This window comes from Bubalus bubalis, chromosome 11, assembly GCF_019923935.1.
Source record: "Bubalus bubalis isolate 160015118507 breed Murrah chromosome 11, NDDB_SH_1, whole genome shotgun sequence".
In the NCBI taxonomy this organism is placed as follows: Eukaryota; Metazoa; Chordata; class Mammalia; order Artiodactyla; family Bovidae; genus Bubalus; species Bubalus bubalis.
The window spans coordinates 80,874,548-80,877,308 of record NC_059167.1 but is presented as its reverse complement, the minus strand read 5'-3'; the positions used below and the strand labels follow the sequence as shown (position 1 = coordinate 80,877,308).

General features: G+C 46.1%; 1 protein-coding gene across 1 annotated transcript; it reads right to left on the bottom strand.

The window, feature by feature from the left end:
- Positions 1-1,057: 1,057 nt before the first annotated feature.
- LOC102389911 (NADH dehydrogenase [ubiquinone] 1 alpha subcomplex subunit 2-like) lies at positions 1,058-1,594 on the bottom strand. Its single transcript, XM_044925296.1, has one exon. It carries the CDS (start codon positions 1,570-1,572, stop codon positions 1,354-1,356), a length of 219 nt encoding a protein of 72 aa, XP_044781231.1. The 5' UTR covers positions 1,573-1,594; the 3' UTR covers positions 1,058-1,353.
- Positions 1,595-2,761: the final 1,167 nt, after the last annotated feature.

Below are 2,761 nucleotides of genomic sequence, written 5' to 3'. Positions count from 1 at the left end.
GATCTGTTTATATAATTATGAGACATCTAGGAATGCTTCAGAAATGATAAAAGAAGAAAGTCAGTCAGTCATGGGAAAGGACACAGTAGCTGTTTGAATTAAAAGCCGACAGTTGTTGCCTTCTGTTTTTCCTCATGGACAGCAGAAATTGCTCATGTGTGACAGGAAGTATTTAGGTTGGAGAGTACAGGAGGGTATGACTTTTTGTAGGAGACTACGCAGTCCATTCTAAAGGAGATCAGTCTTGGGTGTTCATTGAAGGGACTGATGCTAAAGCTGAAACTCCAATACTTTGGCCACCTCATGTGAAGAGTTGACTCATTGGAAAAGACCCTGATGCTGGGAGGGATTGAGGGTGGGAGGAGAAGGGGATAACAGAGGATGAGATGGCTAGATGGCATCACGGACTCGATGGACATGAGTTTGAGTGAACTTTGGGAGTTGGTGATAGACAGGGAGGCCAGGCATGCTGCGATTCATGGAGTCGCAAATAGTTGGACACCACTGAGTGACTGAACTGAACTGACTGATGCAGCTACTTCCCCTTGCTTGTCTTTAAGAGCTACAGGTGTAGCATGGTGCAAGCGAGATGGCTATCCCTTTGGCTGGAGGGAGGAGACAGCGAATAGTTTCTCAAACAGATTCAGGAGCAGCTGCAACTCACAGAACTATGCAGGGTTAGTAGGACGGTGTCCAGTAGGGTTCCCAGGTGGCGCTAGTGGTAAAGAACTCAACTGCCGATGTAGGAGATGTAAGAGATGTGGGTTTGAAGCCCTGGGTCGGGAAGATCCCCTGGAAGAGAGCATGGCACCCCACTCCAGTATTTTTGCCTGGAAAATACCATGGACAGAGGAGCCTGGTGGGCAACAGTCCATAGGGTTACAAAGAGTCGGACACGACCAAAGCAACTTAGCACACATGTCCAGGTATAAATTAGGTTCTGCCTATACAGTGGACCTGGTGAGCTCCATAGGTTCCCTCTGTGGTAAAGGTTCTGCCTTGCATCTTGCCCAGAGCAATTCCATTAGAACTTTTTTTCTTTTTTTTGGGAGGGGGGTGGGACAGAATAAAATAAGTTTTATTTTTATATTCAACTGCTTTCCCTCAGATGGTTGCACAATAATGGGTAGTTGGTGGGACGCGAATCAGATCATCTTTAGACAGCATTTTCAGCACAATCTTTATACAGAACAAAATACATTTCTCCACATTGTACTCAGTCCAGCAGAGCCCAGACTCTGGGGCTGTTGTTTTTAATCCTCAGTGGACACTTCAGGCTTTGCTACTTAGCACATTCTCCAGGGCTCTAGTTACCTGATCAGCACTGAAGTTGTTCAGAGAGACATTCTTCTCTTAGCCAAATGCGTAGCGGGCCCAGAGCTTGGGCTGCACATCCCAGCACTCGCGGATTAGGATGGGCAGGTTGGGATTCGCTTTCTTCAGCTCCACATAGCATTTCTCAATGAAGTCCCTGACGCCCTGGCTGCCAGGCGAGCGCTGGCACAAATGGATACGAATTTCACGAAGACCCAATTTGCCTCGGACCCCACGAATCGCTGCAGCCGCCGCCATCTCGGCTAGTACTCAATCATCCGCTCCATTAGAACTTTAAGCACAAGGCAGGGAGGGGCCCTGGAGTTCGTGGAGCCCAGGTTATTACTCTTCTGGGAAAGGTCAGTTCATACCAACCTAGCACTTAACAAAAGTAGGGGATTTTCCATCAGAGAAACAGACTTTAAGACATCGGTCAGGCAAATTTCCCTGACAGTAAAAAGTCATGCACACAAAAAAGAGTTGGTGCCCACTATATTCAGAGCCATACTGAGACTATTCAGACTTTAGGGTCGTTTCCAGAGTGCCACGCATGATAACATCTAGGGGAGTGGGTTCTGGATTCTGACCTGAATTTAAATCCTGACTCTTCCATCAATATGTAACTTTGGAAGCAAGTGCCTTATTAGTCTGTATGCCTCCATCTTCTTGGTGGATTGAGTATCATGATAACAGCACCTAACTCATAGGGTCTGCTTGGAGGATTCAAGGAAACGTGTGAAACACTTGGAACAGCACATAGTAAATATTCAGTTAATGTTCACTTTTATTATTTAGCTTAGTTGTGTTGCATCCTCTTTGACAAGCCACATGCTCTTCATTTTGTGGTCACTTGGCTACCTTAAACAGAACAAGTTCTCAGGGCTGAGAAACAGCTACTCTTGGATCTTCCTGATCACCCAGCTGCAGAGGGTTTTCAGACTCTCAGGAGCTTCTTGCCTTTTTAGGTTCATCAAAACCATTACATTCTCCAGACAGAAAAGGAGAAATATAGGCTTTCCTGGTGGCTCAGATGGTAAAGAATCTGCCTGCAATTTGGGAGACCTGGGTTCGATCCCTTCGTTGGAAAGATCCCGTGGAGGAGGGCATGGCAACACACTCCAGTATTCTTGCCTGGAGAGTCCCCATGGACAGAGAAACCTGGAGGGGCCCATGTGGTTGCAAAGAGTCAGACATGAGAGACTAAGCACAGCATAGCACATAGGTGGAATCTAAAAATAAATTATACAAACAAACTTACTTACAAAACAGAGACTCACAGACTTAGAAAATGAAGTTATGGTTGCTGGGGGAAAGGACTAGTTGGGGACTTTGGGAAGGTCGTGTACATACACAGCTATGTTTACAATGGATAACTAACAAGGAGTTATGTATAGCACATGGAACTCTGCTCAATGTTATGTGCCAGCCTGGATGGGAGGGAGTTTGG